Below are 17,407 nucleotides of genomic sequence, written 5' to 3'. Positions count from 1 at the left end.
AGAGGCTGGGCAGTGGTGGCGCACGCCTTTAATCCCAGCACTCAGGAGGCAGAGGCAGGTAGATCTCTGTGAGTTTGAGGCCAGCCTGGTCTGTAAGAGCTAGTTCTAGGACAGCTAGGGCTGTTACACAGAGAAACCATGTCTCAAGAAACCAAAAAGGGGCTGGAGAGATGGCTCAGTGGTTAAGAGCATTGCCTGCTCTTCCAAAGGTCCTGAGTTCAATTCCCGGCAACCACATGGTGGCTCACAACCATCTGTAATGAGGTCTGGTGCCCTCTTCTGGCCTGCAGACATACACACAGACAGAATATTATATGCATAATAAATGAATAAACATTTAAAAAAAACAAAAAGAAAGAAAGAGAGAGAGAGAAAGAAAGAAGAAGCGAATGAAGCTATCTACCGTGACTCACTGGTGAGTAGGCACACAGTATGTTACAGGGGTAAAATGAAGTCCAGAGTTCTGTCATAACTCAGCCAGGCATGGTGGGGCACAAGTAGGGGGATTGTGACTCCAAGGCTAGCCTAGACTACACAGGAGACCCTGCATCCAAACAAGTACTGGAGACACAGCACAGCAGCACACACTTGCCTAGAATGCTCCAAGTCCTGGATTGTATGCCACAGCATTACCAAAAGGAATGAAAGGAAGCAAAGGCATCTTTTAAACCAACTAGTCACTCAGGTCATCCTCGAGACACAATGCCAGATGCATGATGGTTGCTATGGCAACAATAAGCCTCCAGTAAAGATGCTGGCCTGATAAACAGTGTGGAGCCTCTGCACAGCTGACAAAACAGCAGGAAAAGGAGATGGGGAAACCCTGAGTGACCCCACCCACACTGAAAAACATACCATGTCTAAACACAGCTGTGTCCAGTGTGCAGAGGGTGGCCTCCAGAGGAACCCAAGGGAGAATGGGGCATCCCATTCAGAGCTGTCATTTCCCATCTCCATCCTTCCAGCACCTCACTCAAGCATACATTCTAACAACAGCCATGCTTGCAGCTGGCCCATGTTTCTTACCTCTTCCTTCTAGCACTTTCTGGGCTTGGATCAGGCTCCCAGGAGGTCTCCGGTGCGCACAGTTGAATGCTTGCTCCAGTTTCACCAAAGATCGCACTCCTCACTCGGATGCAATGAGAAGTTCCTTGGGGCCTGGCTGACACCCCACGCACATTTGTGCCCTGAGAGGTTTGTTACAGGCGTGTGTGGAGAAGCAGAGCCTGTCACCTGTACCCCAAGAGGACTGTCAGGCCCTCCTGTCTTTACGGTGCTGTTTTCAGAAGCAGGATCCCATCCGTGGTTTGAGCTCTTGTCAGCACAGAGATCAGAAAGCATAAGGGCCGGAGTGTCAGCCATGGGCACCACAGTCTGCGACCAACGAGAGACAGGACTATGGTTTTATTTAAAAAAAACACTCCAGGGCTGGAGAGATGGCTCAGAGGTTAAGAGCACTGGCTGCTCTTCCAGAGTTCCTGAGTTCAATTCCCAGCACTCACATGGTGGCTCACAACCATCTGTAATGAGATATGGTGCCCTCTTCTGGAATGTGGGCATACATGGAGGCAGAATGTTGTATACATAATAAATAAATAAATCTTTAAAAAAAAAACTCTATAACACAGTGACCTAATTCTATGAGGTTACAATGGGGTTGCCTGAAGACTCCAGTATTTTCTCTCTATCCCACATACCATTGGCAACTGGCTTCTTACCAAGAAAACCAAAATGGCCCAGGCCTTGTGTGCACCACACACCTCCCCCACACACACAGAAATAGCACTTTTGTTTGGAAGGTACATGCCTCAGACCTTCTGCTGTGCTCAAGATGGTTACATGGAGTATTCCAGGAGATTCCTGGGCAAAAAGTGCAGAACTGGAAAAATGCTGAATTTACTATGGCTTTTAATTGAGGCAAACTGTACAGGAGATCTGTAAAGTTGAGGTTTGCAGCACACGGCAAAGGGAAGAGGTAGAAGTCTCAGAGAAGGGCTCATGGCTCCTCTGAGTGGGTGACACTGGGTGGCAATGACTTACAGTGTGATGGGCAGCCTGACCACCTGAGTCCTCGTCAGTCTTTCGGGACCGCTGGAGTCTTTCTGTCCCATCATTCACCCTCCTTCTGAGGAGCCTTGAGCTGTGACCCCAGAGAAGGCACCTAGAAGCTGCCACTCCAAGCCAAGGCTGGGCATCCCCCACCACTGACTTAAGAGATGGATCTTGGGCATCCATTAAGCAAGCACCCAGACTCTGGCTCCCTCCAAATGCCCTCAAATTTAGTTAGCAGCAGAGTAATGACTTGGTCTCTGGGCAGATAGGTCAAGTTCGCCCATTTGCTCATCTGACTCATTTTTTAAAAAAAGTGTTGAGAAAACTAGATGGGAACCCCATCCCAAACCTGCTCTGAGGAATCCTGCCCCCAGAAACATTACCTTCAGAGCTTTTGCTACAAACCCAGAAGTCCCATGGCGGCGCTGAGGGCGTTCTTACACACGGTGGCGCTGAGGGTGTTCTTACACACAGAGGCGCTGAGGGTGTTCTTACAAAGTACCAAGATGTTCATCTAAGCACCTCTCTTTCCACTCGCGATGAGTCATCAGGGTGCCCACTGAGACCCAGAGCAAAGGCCACGCATGCAGCCGCCTCCTGAGGCAAGAATACATGCCCCTACCCATCACCAGTTCCAGCAGGTTTCAAGACTCTTTGTCTTGAATTCCATTGACATGAAATGAAAAAGTATAAGGCCAACGTTCTAACTTATGCATAGGGATCCTGGGAGGCAACACCCATTAATATGGCTTCAGAGGGGTTTCTTTTGGCATGGCTGTGGCCATGTGGCTGGTGTTAAAGCTAAGCCAGAGTCAGGGTCTGCAGGGTTTTGTCTCCCTGGCTGTGAGGAATCTGGATGCCCTGTGCACTGTATCCCTGGGGGAGTCCCCGCCCTTGCTCCAGGAAGCCCACGGTTCAGGAGCCTCAGTCATCTTCTTCAGGGACTTCCCGCAGTCCCTCACTATGGCGAGTCCGTCCACTGATCTCCAGCAGGGACTGAGCTGCAGGATCCGAGTCAAGGATGCTCTTCTTGTTCTTGACCTTGGGAAGAAGGGGAGTGAGCGTATGCAGAAGTCAGCTCATCAGAATAGAGCCATGAAGAGGCTTAGCAGCATGGGTATCCTGAAACCTCCCTGGCAGGGATGCAATTGCCCGGGCCATGCAGAAACCAAGTGTTCTTGGAGATGGGTAGGGAAGGCAAAGGACCATGGAGCTGGCTCAGGTGCACACCTTAGGTTGGTCCCCGCTTCCAGGGCAAACCCATACTCTATTTTGCTGCATGTATCCAGGCATGGCCCATCACTGGTAGAGATAAGCTTCCCCAGGTGGAAAGGCAGGCAGAGTAAGAAAAAGCAGAACAGCCACGGTTCTACATGAGGTCACTGCCACGCAGAACTTACCAGACATGTCTCTAAGACATCGCCGAGCCCCCACACCTCCATCTTATCAAATTGGAAGTCCTCCTGGGCAGACAGCTGTGGGCTGTTGTAGGTGGTACATGTGGGCTTAGCTTTGCTGTGTCCTTTCCCAAAGTCTGCAGCCACCCAAAGTCCAAAATAATGGTGCTGCCCGCCCATGCCCTGTGGAGCAAATGGAGACAGAAGACACTGTCGGCAGCCATGTTTGATCGATCACTCCAGAGAACCAGGAGGGTCCTGGCCAGTCTGAGACATGAGGGAAGGAGGAATGCAGGGGGCAGCTTTGTTTTCTTGGGCTGTGATTGTAAACACATTCCAAAGTTACTAAATGGTCATGGGTACCAGCGGACCACACGCCACAGCTCTCTGGTGAGGCTACACACAGGGGACAGCAGACTACGCAATCTGCAGACTCCCTGGGTGTCCCAAGCAGTACTCAAGGGTGAGATGAGCACAGGGAAACCCATCTGCGCCCTGGCCCCATGACTCTCCCTTGGGAAAGGTGGCAGGCTAGAAGTGTCAACTCAAACCCTTTCTCCCCATCACACAGGTAATGCCACGTTCAAGCCAGCTGTTACCCTGACTCCCCAACAGCTTTGTCCTGATGCCGCTTCCGCCAACAACCTTCTTGTCCCTAGTGGGCCTGAAGGACAAGCTATGATCTGCTTCCATCTTGGACATGTAGAGATCTGAGCTTATGTCTAGAAGGCGAGTGGGTCCTTCGGGTGTTGGGGCTGCTCCTGGGGCTGACAGCTAGGCTCACGCTGTCTAGGTACAGTGCCTAAACTTTGGTGTCTTGGAGACCTGGCCCACGTCCCTCCCACTTGCTGTCGGATCAGCCTGGAAGTGAACCCCTGACCCTCTCTAGCTGGCAGAGGGGATCATGTCCTTGGCTCTCAGCTCAGCAAGCACAGAATTGGGCCTTCCCAGAAGACTCATCAAGAGAAACGAAAAAGGCCAACAGGTTGGGTGGCTCTCACCCATGCCAAGCATCCTTGTGGGTGTTTGTCTCGCTATACCTCCACACATCCACTGCTGGCCTAGCCTCCAGCCTCTTCTCCTCTCCCGCATCCCCTCCCTTCCCTTTCCCTCTCTCTCCTCTTTTCCTTCCTCCAGCTATCAACATGTGAGAACATGACCACACAAGCAGAGGCTGTTTTCTGTCTTATAAGTTACTAAGGACCAGACCCAATGTCCAGAGCCCTCAGCTCAGGCATCTTCCACCTCCACCAAACTCGGCACACAGCCTTGGTGTGCAGGCTCAGCACACACAGGGGTGAGGCAGGATGGCAGGGCCTTGTAATGTGTCTGCTCCCAACACCCTCTCGGGACCCAGGCCAATCATTTGGGGTCCACCCAAAGGGCCAGGCTGTTTACACACAACAGAGGAAAGCCCAACAAAGGCACGGCTATCACTAAGGAAGATGTGCCCTGCGCTGGGCTCTCAGCAGAAGGGACAGACACACAGAAAGCACTCCCCCATGACTGGCAAGACACCCCCTTCCCCACCTGCTTACCAATCCATTGGGCATGGTCTGCTGTCCGTGATTCAAGTACATGAAGTGGTCATTGTAGCCTGTGTACGTGTACGTGGCCATACTGGGTGTGATGGAGAACAGGAAGCATTTGTTGTCCCCTGGAAGTGATAGAGAGCCAAGGCAAGAGTCACTGCCTCTGAGCCAGACACAAAGACCTACAAACACTGGCAGGTTGCATACCAGAATGCAGTGATGAAGAGCTTATGCATCCTTAGGAGCAGTGTGAAGTGGACTCTTGGTAAGCAGAGGGCAGGTCCCAGACACCACACCAAACAAGCCTTATGGGTGCCTAGGGACCCGGATGGAGCAGCTGAAGGCTCAAGGATCGGGGACCTGCAGCACTGCCTGAGGTCAGTGCAGAGGCTCTGGAGGAAGCGGGGTTCATCTGCGAGGAGCTGAGCCTGCAGGGGCACAGTGAGGGGGCGAGTGCAGCCTGCCCTGGAGCCTCTGGGAGAGTGTAGTGCTGCCTTGCCCTAGGACAGCATGGTCAATAGCACAGGCTGCAGAGCCTGAGGCTGCTGTTTCCAGACAGACCCACCTGCCAACCTGGCAACACCTGGACGCTTGGACTTGGGGATAGTTCCCGCCATTCCCTGAACTGGGCTAAAGTTCTGAAACACCCCAAAACTTAGCAGGAAATCAAACCTGATCTAGGGAACCAAGGGAACACGTGTGTGTTCATATGTCTCTAGGTGTGTATGAGACAACCCTCAACTAACTGTCCTTTTCCCTTCCAGACCTGTGACCACTAGCCTGACCAGAAGATCTCTGGGGATGGCAGCTCTACCTGCCCGTGGCCCCCTGGCCTCCAGAGGAACACTGTAAACATAGGGGCACCATTATGGCCATCTGTGGGCACAGGAGGCAGGCAGCCTGTCACCTATGGGGGAGCCTGGGGACGGCCAGGAAGGACAACTCCTCCCGTGAGAGCAGTGAGGACAGGTTGCAGCTGACCCAGTCACACACGGAGCTCCCACAGACGACAAACCACAAAACCAGAAAAGCGGAGCAAGACGGGGGACAAGGTAGCACCCATAGGAAGGGGGCAATGCAGTCATCAAGCATCCCTGTGAGGAGGTGACTCATAGCCCCTCCTGGGCATCCATCTGGTGACATCTTGGCTGTCACCTGGAAGCAGGATTGACCCCCTCCCAGGGCCAAAGAAGAGGTCTGTGATACCAGAGAGGAGCATAATACCTCCATTGCTGCTTCAGTCAAGAAACCACTGGAGGGTCAAGAGCTGTGTGTGTGTGTGTGTGTATGTGTGTGTGTGTGTGTGTGTGTGTGTATAAATATGAAATCTGTGTGGTCAAATATGTATGAAAGCCAGAGCTTGTGCCCAGGCAGCAGCCATCTGATCAGCCCACCCCAAGCTTCTTCAAGCCCTCAGGGTTTAGGTCCCTGCTAAGGTTTGAGTGTGAAATGTCTCCCACCGGCTCACTTGTCTGAATACTTGGTGCCGCACCAGTAGAGCTGTTTGGGGAGATTATGGGACCTCTAGGCAGAGGAGGAGGCAGAGGGTTGTTGGGGAGACAGGTCTCAGACGTTAATAGCCCAGGGCCACTCCTGTCCTGCCCACCCCCCATCTGCTTCTTAAAAATGTGTGTATGCATGTTTTGCCTACATGATATGTGTACATCCCATGTGTACCCAGTGCCCCCAGAGGCCAGAAGAGGGCACCCAGATCCCCTGGAACTGGAGTTACAGTTGTTAATCATCATGTGGGTGCCGGGAATCAAACCAGCACCCTCTGCAAGAGCAGCCAGTGCTCTAACCTCTGAGCCATTTCTACAACCTCACTACTTCTTAACCCACCAGATGTAGATGAGCAGCCGTCACCTGCTCCCGCCACCCTGCCTGGCCCACCAGGATGAACTGTACCCACCACAAACTGTGACACAGCCTCCCCATCTCTGGCTGCTCTTGTAAGGTAGTTGGTCAAGCAACAAAAATAAGTGTCCTACACTAAGAGAGACTCTTACATAGATCCAATCTACATGGGAAGTAGAAAAAGACAAGATCTCCGGAGTAAATTGGGAGCATGGGGACCTTGGGGGAGGGTTGAAAGGGGGGAGGAGAGAGGCAGGGAGGAGAGCAGAGAAAAATGTAGAGCTCAATAAAAATCAATTAAAAATATATATAAAAAAATAAGTGTCCTAGCTTCCTGTCCATTGCTGTGCTAAGATCTGGACCATAAGCAACATAGGGAAAGGGGACTACTGGGCTCATAATTCTAGGTAATGGTTCACCATTTTGGGGAAGTCGAGGCAAGAACTCAGGCAGCTAGGCACACCAGAACCGCAGTCACGGCAGAGGGAAAAGACTACATCGGCAATGTCCTCTCTCAGCCTGCTTTCTTTACGTCTGTATAGTTTAGGACCAGCCCACGAAATGATGCTAGCAACAGTAGGTGAGTCTTCCCACGTCAAACAACCCGCTCCGGATAACGTCTTAGACTCTCCACCCGGGGATTCTAGGCTGTGTCAAGGTGACAGTGCTTACCAGCACAGCCCTACTACGGTCTTGGAATTCTTACCTTGAAACTGAGGCTTGACCTCCCAAGAACAAGAGGCAAAGCCACCGAAGACATAGCCATCCCTGTCCTCGAGGACAACCAGGCAGGGCCCCTGGTGTGTGATGTGGCTGCACAGCTGGGAAAAGCTCTGTCCGTGGAGCTGTGTGGAGAAGAGCAGGCGCCAGCGGTGCCGATGCTCTACAGCCAGGTGGGAGTTGAGGTAGATGACCGGTAGCACGTCCAGGATGCTCTCAAACGGCTGCCCCTTATCCACGTGGCGCTCGGGGACCAGCGTGGAAAGGTCTACGGATGAGTTCAGGAGGCGAAGGCCCTGATGGATGACCACGCTCAGAAACAGGCCCACGTGGGGGACATGGAACACCCAATCCTCAATCACAGCTTGGTCGCAGACCTGGTCCAGGCATTGAGGCCCCCGAAACTTGTGGCCATCTATGGAAATGGACAGCAATAGTGAGCCCATTGTGTCACCTGACAGCAGCCATCCAAGCCTGCCATAACCGATTTAAGAACCAGTCACACGTGGCTGTGTACTGGGCAGGTGGCTCACCTGAGCTGAGGCATGCCGTAAGTCTAATGAGCACTCCCAATTTCAAACACCCGGAATGAAAACTTACTGCAAAATACTGCAATATTCACGCTAATAGATTAGAAGCATATTTTGGATATATTAGCAAAACTCATGTCTCTTCCTTTGTATGATTTTATTTATTTATTTTTGGTTTTTAGAGTCAGGGTTTCTCTGTGTAACAGCTCTAGCTGTCACGGATCTTGCTTTGTAGACCAGGCTGACTTTGAACTGGCAGAGATCCACCTGCCTCTGCCTCCCAAGTGCTGGAGCTAACCTCGGCACTGGTGAGCAGAGACAGAGACAGGTGGATCCCTGGGGTTTCTGAACCATCAGCCTAGCCAATTGACGGGCCCCAGGTCAGTGAGAGACTGCCTCAAAAAATAAAATGGAAACAGCCTGATACAGACATGTATACACTGTAAGCACTGCGGTTCAGATAGGAAGGGATCCTGGCGGTCTGGAGCCAAGGAATACCATGAAGTCACTGTAGCACACACACACATATACAAATAAATATTTTTTAAAATCAACAAAAATATTGAGACCCTTTCTACTAGACTGACCAAGAAAGACAGATTTCAGGCACTGAATCCAGAGGAGGAAGTGTGACGTCACAATAGCGTCTGCACAAGGACGTCCCATAGCAATCACAGAGCCAGGGAGACAGGCACACACCGCAGCAGATCTTCCCTGGGAGGCTACAGTACCAGCGACTGTGGCAGCCCCACCGCGCCAACGTCCAAATCGCAGAGGACAGTCCGACACTTGCCTTGAAACTTCATCTCTGAGAGCAGTTGGGCAGCCATGGCCTGCACACTGGTGGGGGACACTGTGGACTTCCTCCCAGTCCAGCCTCGAAGTTCATGCCGGTGGGTCAGCACGTGCACCACAGAGGTCACCAGTTCCTCTGTGAACTGGGAGATACTTCGCCGTTAGAGCCAAGCCCTCCCCGACCCACTCCCAGTGCATCACTGTGAAGATGTTTATCTTTTCAGGACCAACCACTGTGGACCACAGCATGGACACGCCCCTACTTCATGTAGCTATTCGTGTATTCTTTTTCTTTTCTTTTCTTTTCTTAGCATCTCATGTAGCCCTAACTGACCCCAAAATTGAGAAAAAGAGAGGGTTTCATATGGCCAAGACTGGCCTTAAACTTACTATGTAGCTGAGGATGACCTTGAACTCCTGATCCTTCTGCCTCTACTTGCCAAGTGGTGGGATTACAGATGTGGGCCACTATACCTGTTGTATGAGCTGCTGGGGATGGAACCATGGGCTTTGTGGATGTTATGTTAAAATTCTACCAAGTGATAATCCATCCCTAGCCCTTTTCCCCTTTCTGTTAAATTCCAACACAGGGTCTTACCAAGGTGCCTTAGGCTGGCCTTTGACCCTCTTGAGTAGCTGGGATGTCAGTCTTATGACCCCAGGCCTGGCTATCATTCTTTTTCTTTAAATTTTATTCATGTATGTATTTTACAGATGAGTGCTCTGTCTGCATGTGTGCCTGCAGGCCAGAAAAGGGCATCAGATCTCGTTACAGATGGTCGTGAGGCACCCTGTGGTTGCTGGGAAAGGAGCCATCTCTCCAGGCCCCAGTGTTCATTCTCCTAATAACACACTTAGTTCACCTGAAAGTTTGCCAAAACTAGTTCAAGAGCTCCGGATCAACCAAGCAGTTGTATGGGCTCAGGCCTTTGAGGCCGGCCAGCATCACAATGCCATCATGACCTAAGCCCCTGTCCCAAGTCCCCCACCAGTACACCAAATATCTACCTTCTGGACGTCTCTGGCCATCACAGGACCCTCTGCAGTCACGATCATTTTCATAATCATGCGGCCCTTCTCCTCAAAGCTGCCTTTCAACAGGTGGGACAGGAACACTGTGAACTGCTCCCAGGAGACATTCCTGTTGCCCCCTTGTGCCTTGTGGGTCGCCTTGACCCTCCACATGCCGTTATAGAGCCTGGTGACCATCACTGGAGGAAGAGCCTCCTTAACGTGGCTCTGTTGGGGACAGACAGAAGAACTCTAAGGCAGGGTTCATGGGAAAACAAGCTCAGGACAAGCCCAACCACTGCTCCACAGAGGCCACCTGAAGCTGCATAACCTTCTGATGACCCCACAGTACCATCTCCCCAACCAATGGCTCCCAAAGCATACCAGCTCAGGCTGGGGTGGAGCTCAGTGGGAGAGAGCTCACCGCCGAGTGGAAGGCCCAGGGTTTGATCTCTAGTAGTGAGGGGGCAAAAAAGTCAGGCGGTGGTGGTGCACATCTTTAATCCCAGTGCTTAGGAAGCAGAGGCTGGCAGATCTCTGAGTTCAAGGCCAGCCTGGTCTACATAGTGAGTTCCATGACAGCCAGGGCTACACAGAGAAACCCTACCTCAGAAAACTAATTAATTTGTTGATTAAATAAAAAGAAAAAACCCAAAGCACTCCAGTTCATCAAGCCCATCAGATAAGATAATTCCTGTCTGGTCATTGCCTGCCCCTCCCACTCCAGTCCTCCCAGGCCAGACTTGTCCTTCCTGCCTCTGTTCCTCACTCTGCTTAGGGCCCCATGTTCATCGATTCTTGTGGCTGCAGCACCTGTCTGAGCTCACAAATGTGTGGGCCACGCCTGTGGGGAGCTGGCGTGGTCTCTGCATTGGGCTGCTATGTACTAGCTAGCTCTTACTCTTGCCAGGCATCTTTTCCGTCTTTATTCTCTTTTGCAGTGCTGCAGAGGGCACCCAGAGCCTCATCCAGGCCAGGTAGCACTCTCCCGCTGAGCTACAGCACCGGCCATTAGACGAACCGGCTCTTAAAACCTTAACATTCTGCAAATGAGCCAGGCGGTGGTGGCACATGCCTTTAATCCCAGCACTCAGGAGGCAGAGGCAGGTGGGTCTCTGAGTTCGAGGACAACCTGGTCTACAAGAGCTAGTTCCAGGACAGGAACCAAAAAAAAAAAAAAAAAAAACTACGGAGAAACTCTGTCTCAAAAATCCACAAAAAAAAAAAAAATAAATAAAACAAAAAACATTCTGCAAATGGCTGGAGCCGTCAAATCTGTTTAGACCCACAGGTTACAAACAAGTGGAGAGGGAGTGTTTCCCACCAAGGGGTCAGGGCTGGATCCCCCCAACAGCTCAGGGCACCCCTAGCCTGTCCCTACAGAATGCTGCCATTGCTGCCAGGCTCATCCCTCACACGTGGAGAGGGTGGTCCTCAAAGTGCTGAGGCCCAGAAGCCACGACTGCCCCCCCACAAAGAGCCAAGCCTCACAGCAACTTGCCACCATGTACCTCAATAACTGACATAGGCTTCACTGATCTCTCTGCTCCAGCTGCATGCATGTGCGGCTGCACCTCAGTCACCCACATATTCCCATGCACATGCACACGTATGCACATATACCGCATGTGGGGCTCCCATAAAGCCTGGAGCAGCTGGTTGGCTGAACACGGCAGTGAATCCTCAGAGCCCCCATCCGCTGCCTTCTACGTGCTCTGGAGCAGCGTTCTCAGCCCTCCTAATGCTACGATCCTTTAATACAGTTCTGGTTGTGGTGACCCCCAAACATAAAATTATTCTCATTGCTACTTCAAAACTGTAACTTTGCTAATGTTGTGAATCATAATGCAAATATCTGTTTCCTGATGGTCTTAGGGGACCCCTGTGAAGGGGTCCTTCAACACCCCCCAAAGGGGCTGTGATCCACAGGCTGAGAACTGCTGCCCTAGAAGATGAAGCTTTAGGACGGCTTCGTGGACTACACCCACGCCGTCTCTGGGAGTAAGCTGATGTTTGCTTATGCCCACATTCTAAGGAGCAGGGTAGTCACCCTGAGGATATGGCCACTTCTCACTTCTTCATTGAGACTCTGGTACTGAGCGGGAAATGCCACGAAACTCCCTGGTGTCAAGAGCACATTCTAGAGGCCACTGACAGCTGGGGCATCAAGCATGGCTCTAGACCGCCACCCAGAGGAGGCAGCTGCTCCTCCTCCTGATGTCACGCCAAGTTATAAATAGCCTGAATGCTGTCCCATCACAGACCATTCCAAGTTCCCTCTCCCCTTGCTTCCACCTTCCCTCTGACCCTTCTTCCTGTTTTCTGAGACAAGGCCTCACTATGTAGGCTCAGCAATCCTCCCGTCAGCCTCCTGGGTGTGTGGACTACAGGCACACACAGCCAGGCCTGGCACCAGCTCCTTGATTTAACACATATAAGACACTGCATTTTTGCACCAGCACTCGGAGGGCTGAGGGGAGAGAGCCACTGTCAGTTCAAGGCCAGCCTGGGCTATACAGTGGATTCCAGGATAAACCAGCTATGGCTACACACCAAGACTCTGTCAAAAAACAGAGTAGGGATGTTGTTCATCCATGGCCCATGGCTGCTTTCTACCCTGCAAGGACAGAGTTGTGACATAGTCATGGAGTATACAATGTCAAAACCAGGGGCCAGTCACCAAAACCAGCTTGTTAGTGCTTAGCGCACCTGAAGACCCCAAATCCCCACCATGCGGTCGCTCTTGCCTTTAGCGCCTCCAGAGAGAATGTCCCCGCTGCCGAGCCACCTTTATTAAATGACAGGACATCAAACAGCCTATCCACCTCAGCCTGCTCCTCGGGCAGGAACTTGGAACCCATTTTCTGGCTCGACAGGCTCTTGGCATTTCCCATCTTGCCTGTTCTCTGGAGCTCTCTGCAGATCGGAAAGGAAGAAAAGTTACAACATGAGATCGCCAAAATACTGAAAACCCACGGTAGCAAACGACCACTCACTGCAAAACGCAGCTAACATCCTTTTGATGGGAATTCTGGTCTGATGGGGTAGAAACAAGCAGCTGCCACAAGCGAAGCACGAAGGCCCCATCCTGATCCCTCAAGTCCGCTGAAGCGGCCTGAACTCTTCATTTAAAACCACACTACTGGGCCCTGGCATAGTGGCACAGCCCATAATCCTAACATCCAGGAGACTGGAGCACGGGTGGTGGTACCCATGAGCTTGCGGCCAGAACTGGCTACATAGTAATGTATCAATACCTCACTCCTTTTCATAGCTGAATAATATGCCACTGTGTGGACATACCACATTTTGGTCACCAGTCACCAACGCGCAGGCACCTGGCTTCTTCCACTGTGTGGCTATTACAGACAGTAATCTCATGTACTTGGTCCTTCGCTGCAGGTTTCTGTACTCCGTCCACAGGCTTCAAGCCTCAGACACAGGACAGTGGACCTCTCGATGTTCTGAGGAGCTGCCATCTTGTTCTCCGATTACACTCCCACCAGCCCAGAACAAGGTACCACATTCTTGCCCACATTTGTTCTTTGCTGTCTTTTCTTCAGGGGTGAGGGTGGGGGGTCCTGCTCTTGACAGCTTCCATGTTACCAAGTTTCCCCAGAAGACGTCCCGCCAAAGGGCTCACCAGAGTACTGCCCACAGAAGCGGGCTGGAAAGGGGGCTCACTCAGCCCACCTCACAGACACAACAATCCATCTAAAGAGACTCAGCGGCAAGTCCAGGCTGCACCCCACAGCCAGGAGCACAAGGCCGGCCTCACCTCCTAACCAGACAGCAGCACAGCTGAACCCCAACCCTCCAGGGACACAGCCTGTGCGGTCACACAGAGAAGAACCCTGGGAATGCAGCTCTAAGCAGCATCTCAGCCATCTGGCACTCAGTCAGGTTGTCAGTCTCCCCGGTTGAGTTCTGAAGGAGAGAGGGGGCGATCCCCAGAAGCAGTGTCAGTTGTCTAGGGGAAGGTACAGAGTCCTGTGCTCAGGAGGGGGACAGTGAAGAACAGTGTGCTTCAAAACAGCTAGAAGGGTGGACTTCGGATGTCCAGGCGACAGCTATGCCAGGCGCCCAGGCTTGGAAGTACAGGGAAAGAGACATTGCTTCTGCAGTTCATTGAAGCCATCCGACTATGGGGAACCACATGGGGACCATAAGTGACCTAAGGCAGGGTTGGGACGATGACAATGAAAAATGCCAATACAGGCCCAGGCCTGGGGTCAGAGCTGCAGACCAGGGTTGTAGGGAGCACACAGAATGGACTCCAAGCTGTCCTGAGTGGTGTGGGGAGGACTCTGAGGGAGGGACAGTTCAGGGGCTCGGTGTCTTAATTTCCAACTGAGAAGCAAGAGAGTCAGAAGGGCTGGGGCGTAACTAGGAAGGAGGAAATGGTTAGTGGTCATGGAGGTGGGGAGAGGCCAACACGGGGTCATGTGCAGATGTGCATGGTGCCTGTTCTTGCCCTGCACAGGGAGGCTAAATCATGCCTCTGCTGCAGACCTGTGGGCCACAGGAGAGCCCTGCCCCTTGCGACTGTCAGCTGACACACACGAAACTCGCCAGGTGCATAAGGCTGAGCACACCCCACCAGGACATCACCTGTGGCTACACAAGTGTTCTCGGTTTTAGTTCCCTGCTTACCAGAAGGCGCACGTGTGGATTCACCAACTCTCCATAAACCTTGCCACTGTTTCTCCCTGCAGCCTCCTCAAGCCCACCCTGACCTAGAGGAGCCCCATGGCCAACATCACCTGTCCCACTGTGCACGGCCTGCCCCTGCTCAGTGACATCATCTACATAACCACGGCCTGACAGCATAAAGCCACAGTGGGGACCCAACTTACTGAGAAAATAATTGCTAAGCACCCAGCCTTGAACAGAAAACAAGCAGGGTTTGAACAGAAAACAACCCAGGGGCAGCACGGAATAGGGCCACATGCCAGGACAGAGCCAGAGCAGCTGTTCTGTGGCGAAAGGGCGAGCGGCTGCATGCGGGGGAAGGGCAGGTCTAAAGCCCACAGCTCAGGAAGACTGGGGAGGGATCTTGAGACTACAGCTCTATGCCCCGTACCACCCCAGCTAATACAGCTAAAAGGCACCTCCCACAACTGAGGCAAGAATGGTTCTCAGGCTCCACGCTGTCCCCCACAAGCTCTGTCATATGGCCAGAAATCTGTCAGTTTCCAGGAGAAAGGTCTTTAATGTGCCCAAGTAGCAATGCAGTCAGAGGCAGGTTCTGTCTAGAGTCCAGGACCTCTATGGGAACACGTGGGTACATGGGACACCCTTCCCCTGTCAGCTTTTATCCACCCTTTGTAGGTGAAGGCGCCTCAGTTACTGTGAGGTCAACTGCAGCAGTGAGTATGAGCCTTGTAACCCAGAAGGGACATTTGACGAGGGTAAAAGCCATTTTTCTTATATTAAAAAAAAAAGTCTGTGGTGGGGTGTGGGGAAGGGGGGATGCTCACATCCACTGGGCAGAGAACACCTCACAGGGCACAGAACCTCCTCACACCACAAAGCATCCAGCCACGGCTCGATGAGAACGTAAGGCAGGGACCAAACGAGGGGCCCCCTGAAGGTCACCCATAATCACAGCCCTGGCCATCCTCCACACAGGGCCAGAGCTCTGCAGGCACAACCTGAGCAAAGGTGACCCTCCGAACACTTGTTCCAGAACAAGGTGCACATGACCGCTTTCCCACCTGGGGACAATCACGAGGCAAGCCTTCGCCTGCCCAGAGTTTAAGTTCCCTAAGCCCACCGGTGCACTTCCTTAAACAATCCAATCTCAGCAACAGCCCATCCTCCATACCCCACCATCCTTATTAGCTAATCAGGTCCTTTCTCCTCCCCAGGTGACCCATTCCCAGAGGAACCCAGCCTCTCCCCGGGTGTGAAATCCCATCACCACAGTCACTACTCCAGGGCCTGAAGTGGAGTATGCCCTGCTATGCTTTAATAAGCTCGGGTGAATCATTTAAAATTAAGGCATCAGACAGAATGAAGCCATCCAGGGTACCTGGTCCTGCTTTCCGGTGGCCAAAAACAGACACTGATGGGCCCACAATACTAGAAGGGGACTCCTTAAATTTGCCCTAAAGCACGGGATAGCTTCTCTGCAGCTCCAGGCTCCTGGTGGCAGGCCGGGGTGTGACTCGGGGCTCTTCCCAATAGGCCTCCAAGGGATCATGACCCTCTGGTTCCTGGGGTCAATGTCCACCACCCCATCTGAGCAGCCACATCAAGTCCATGTTTGAATCCTGGAGCCCACTGGGGCCTCTGAGGCTGGCCGCTCTCCTTCCAGCCCAGCCTCCCACAAGGATGCAGACCGGGGCACCTCCCTCGCCTTTAACTGGGATTTGAGCTCGGCTCTGAAGGAACTCCTGGGTTTTCTTGGAAAATAAGGCAGGCCCACAGCCTCCTGAGCACGCCCAGCTTCACCCTTCCCAGGCGCTGCTTCTCAGACAGTAGCTCTGACCGAGGGAAGGCTCCTTGGGGGCTTGCTGAGGCCGCCCCGTAGGTCTTCCTTCCTTGAGCTACACCTAGCTTCCCCCAGAGCTCCCAATCTCCGGCTCACCAGCCTTGGCTCACGGGGACCGAGCTCCTTCCGGTGTGTCCAAAGCGCCAGGCTTGCCCGGGTCGCCCAACCCATTCCCTAGTAACAGCGCTGACGAACGGTCGTGAGCACCAATTGGGGAAAGTCAGTTCAGAGGCGGAGCCCAGTAAAAAAGCTCAACCAATAGGGTTGTAGTTCAAGGGAGTAGGCGGAGCCTGTGAGCGGTGAATTTGAGTCTGCGAGGAGGAACACCTGGGGTTGGGAGTGGGGGGTGACACAGCGGCCAGTGATCTAAAAAGGCGGTGGGAGCGGGGATGGCTTGAGGAGGTGCTGAGAAGCTGCTGAGGGACTGGGAGCAGAACAAGAGGTTTGAGAGTAGGGGCCTGATTGAAAGGAACCTTGGAGAAGGGGGCTCCCAGCAGGGGAGCTGGGAGCAGAGCAGAGATGCTGGGAGCAGGGATGCTAGGAACAGGGAGTTGGGGCTAGCCCCCCAGGACTAGAGTGGAAAAGATGGCCCCCTTACCTCCTGCAGTCCATCCTACCGGCCAGTGTAGTAGCACTTGACACACAGAAGTAGATGCCAACTGGTCTTTTGGCCAGGAGGGTGGAATAGGTTCCTGTCAGCCCCACCCGGCCTTTTCTGGTGCTGCGGACAAACACAGCAGAGGCAGGGTGCGGGGAAGCTTCAGAATTCCCAGCAGTGATGTCCCCACTGACATGCAGCCGCTTCCAGGGAACTCCACCATCCGAGCGGCACAGAGGACTCCTCCCAAGACCACAGTAACAGAAGCTTTGCTGTTTGAAATTGTAGCTGGAAAAATGACACCAGAGGCTGGAGAGGTGGCACAGTAGTTGGGATCATTGCTGCTCTAGCACAGGACGCTGGTGCAGAACTCACGTGTCAGCCCACGCCTGCTTAACTCTGGTTCCAAGGGATCCGAC

General features: G+C 52.7%; 1 protein-coding gene across 2 annotated transcripts; it reads right to left on the bottom strand.

The window, feature by feature from the left end:
- Positions 1-1,912: 1,912 nt before the first annotated feature.
- Meak7 (MTOR associated protein, eak-7 homolog) lies at positions 1,913-17,081 on the bottom strand. 2 transcript variants are annotated; one of them, XM_057753939.1, is made up of 8 exons: positions 16,989-17,081; positions 12,642-12,810; positions 9,892-10,122; positions 8,882-9,026; positions 7,545-7,973; positions 4,988-5,106; positions 3,453-3,632; positions 1,913-3,093 (listed from the first exon to the last, which is right to left on the bottom strand). In XM_057753939.1, the coding sequence occupies exons 1-8, from the start codon at positions 17,000-17,002 to the stop codon at positions 2,977-2,979; spliced, it is 1,404 nt and encodes a 467-aa protein (XP_057609922.1). In that variant the 5' UTR covers positions 17,003-17,081; the 3' UTR covers positions 1,913-2,976. The 2 variants fall into 2 exon arrangements, with proteins under 2 accessions (XP_057609922.1, XP_057609923.1); XM_057753940.1 differs by lacking the exon at positions 16,989-17,081 and adding an exon at positions 16,487-16,548.
- Between the last annotated feature and the right edge of the window lie 326 nt (positions 17,082-17,407).

The sequence above is a fragment of the Chionomys nivalis genome, chromosome 21 (assembly GCF_950005125.1).
Source record: "Chionomys nivalis chromosome 21, mChiNiv1.1, whole genome shotgun sequence".
NCBI classification, from domain to species: Eukaryota; Metazoa; Chordata; class Mammalia; order Rodentia; family Cricetidae; genus Chionomys; species Chionomys nivalis.
The sequence above is the reverse complement of the archived record's forward strand: the minus strand, read 5'-3'. Positions and strand labels throughout refer to the sequence as shown.